Source organism: Montipora foliosa, chromosome 5 (genome assembly GCF_036669935.1).
Source record: "Montipora foliosa isolate CH-2021 chromosome 5, ASM3666993v2, whole genome shotgun sequence".
NCBI lineage: Eukaryota > Metazoa > Cnidaria > Anthozoa > Scleractinia > Acroporidae > Montipora > Montipora foliosa.
The window spans coordinates 25345194-25347693 of record NC_090873.1 but is presented as its reverse complement, the minus strand read 5'-3'; the positions used below and the strand labels follow the sequence as shown (position 1 = coordinate 25347693).

The 2500-nt window shown below is 40.1% G+C and overlaps 1 protein-coding gene across 2 annotated transcripts in view; it reads left to right on the top strand.

The window, feature by feature from the left end:
• Window positions 1-2500, top strand: part of LOC138003064 (uncharacterized) — a 28561-nt gene that overhangs the window by 8295 nt on the left and 17766 nt on the right. Inside the window, exons 2-4 of one of the 2 annotated variants that reach the window (XM_068849009.1) lie at window positions 81-197; window positions 614-934; window positions 1803-1949. In XM_068849009.1, coding sequence (XP_068705110.1) covers window positions 619-934; window positions 1803-1949 — 463 coding nt within the window. In that variant the 5' untranslated portion in view covers window positions 81-197; window positions 614-618. The remainder of the gene's footprint in view (window positions 1-80; window positions 198-613; window positions 935-1802; window positions 1950-2500) is intronic. The other variant, XM_068849010.1, reaches the window with a different exon arrangement.

Sequence of the window (2500 nt, the reverse complement as noted above, 5' to 3'; positions counted from 1 at the left end):
CAAACTGTTTTTCAATCTAACATGGACTCTGTGACTTTGGGTGAAAACCGTCGGTTATTTTATCTTGCTTCTTTTTTTAGACGTGGACGAATGTAGTGCTTCCTCCCCTGTTTGTCCCGCCAATTCATACTGCTACAATATCATTGGTTCTTATAACTGCACATGCGCGCAAGGATACTCGGGCGATCATTGCCAAGGTCAGTCCTGATTGGTCGATAACCATTCAAAAATGGCCACGTGATTTTTTTTGAGTGCGCTGACTTTGGGCTCGAGTGATGTTTTATCGGGCATTGAGTTAATTAATACAGTCTGTAGAGTGCAGTAACGAACCAGTGCAATAAGAATGCCACTCGCGGACATAAGGGGGTTTCAGTCAAAAGTCTGGCCGCTGCATTTTAACTCTCTAAAGTTTATAAATATATGTACTGAGGAAGGCCATGCAATAAACTCTTAAAATAATCCAATTCCTAGTTATAATCGCATGGATACAAAAGATAGCGGTTTCAATTGGGGAGTCTCTATTCCCATGTTCCAAAGTAAAAAATGGCCGTCTCCAAGTGTTTCCCTGGAGGTCCTAAAGAATTAATTCTGCGTCCTAATCTTATTTCAACAGTCAAAATGGTTGAGCGACAAATCATCCGCTTGTCTGTCCTTTTCTTTTTGAGTCAAATATCCCATCGTGTTGTCAGTCAGTGTTCTTTTGTTGGGACATCCGAGTTGGGATGGAGGTTACAAGGTCACACTTATAGGAAGATGAAAGCTGCGACCGGCCTGGACTGCGCATTTGAGTGTCACAAGGAAGAAATCTGCCAAAGTTTAAATTTTGTCCTTTCTGTCGGCGTTTGTGAATTTAACAACAGAACAAAAGAAGCCAAACCTAAGGAATTTGTCCCTGACCAGGATGCATATTACGTTAAGCGATTCTTGAAAAGAGGTAAGAATTTACACTGCATTTCTTTTCTTCCTAATCTTCAGATTGCCTCTCTTAATCATTTCCATTCAGTGTATTCCTAAATGGCACAAAATGCATGTTATTCCTGTAAAACAGCTGATATTATTGTACACGTTGTGAGATATTTTTCAAAAAAACTTTTCAAATAAAAACGATTCGTCATAAACTACTCGTATGTTCTGATTGGTCGGACACTATTAGCCACTAGTGACCAATGCATGACCAATCACAGGCCATAGACGAAATGTTTCGCAATTAACAAAAATAGCAACATGAAAGAGTTTTTCGATTCAGATGGCTACACTCACCCAGTCAATTATCCCGCTGGTCGGTTCAAACTATTTTCAAGCACGTCATTCAAACGCGCAGGTCAAGGGTTCAAAACATTTGGTATCAGAGTGCTACTTCTCCAGACTCCAATTAGTACTGCCATCCTGCTTACAAAAGCTGAAAGATGGATTCCAACCATTATGGACTCAGAGAAGACCGACGATGAGACGAAAAATATTAAGAGAATATGAGCGCAAGGGACATGATCTTTTGCACTTGGCTTTTCATCCGTTCAACTTACAACATTTCTTGCACGATGAGAATCGCCGAAATCCCATGTCGAGACGCTGTATCCCATAATGGCCTAAGGCCTTCCATTCTTGGTCGAACATCAGATTCTACATTTTTTACCAGTTCCAGTAAAAAAAGAAATAAACGAACAAGAAAAAAAAAATAAACAAACAGACAATAAATAAATAATTAAATAAATACATTTATTTAATTTAAGGGCGAGATAAGAACAATCTATTTCCTAAACTGTGTGACTTTCTGCTAATCCTTTGCTGGGTTTTTCTTTAAGTCGCCCTTGGTTCGATTCCCGAGTTGCCGGCTGAGACATGCAAAGAGATCAAAATGAGTGAAGGAGAAGCTGTCAGCGGAAATTACTGGCTGTCCACGATCAAACCTGGAATGTCTATAGGCGCTTACTGTGATATGGAGACTGAGGGTAAGTATTGCAATCAGTGTCCGTTGTTTCCTCCCGCGATTACGCGATTCCTTGCATGGCTTCTATCCCGCATAAATCTGTTTGCCTGTGGGCTCTCTCGCTTCTAATACGCACTGGGTCGTCCTCAAACAACATTTTTTGTTCTGTTTAAATTGCTTTTTTTTACATTTTTTGTTTGATTGTGTCAAGTTATCCTTGAAATCTAAAGCAATTGATGATTATATTTTTCACTAAAGAAAAGTGTGTGCCGGGATAGAAATAATATATAGATTTAGCCAAGCCTAAAAGCTCAGCTCCTGGTTATTTATTCTAAGGGCCCGATTACATGGCGAGTTTCAGCCCGGGTTGAAATTTCGCTCCGCCCTCCAGGCTGAAATTTTGTTGGGATTACATGATGAATTTCAGCTCGGGCGCAAAACGCAAATTTGCGTGAGAAAATTCACTGAGATGTAAAAACACAATTGATGTGCATTCTCACGTTCCTTTTTCAGCCCGGGCTGAAATTTCATTTCGATTACACGGACTTTTTGCGTATTTTTCAGCCCGTTTGG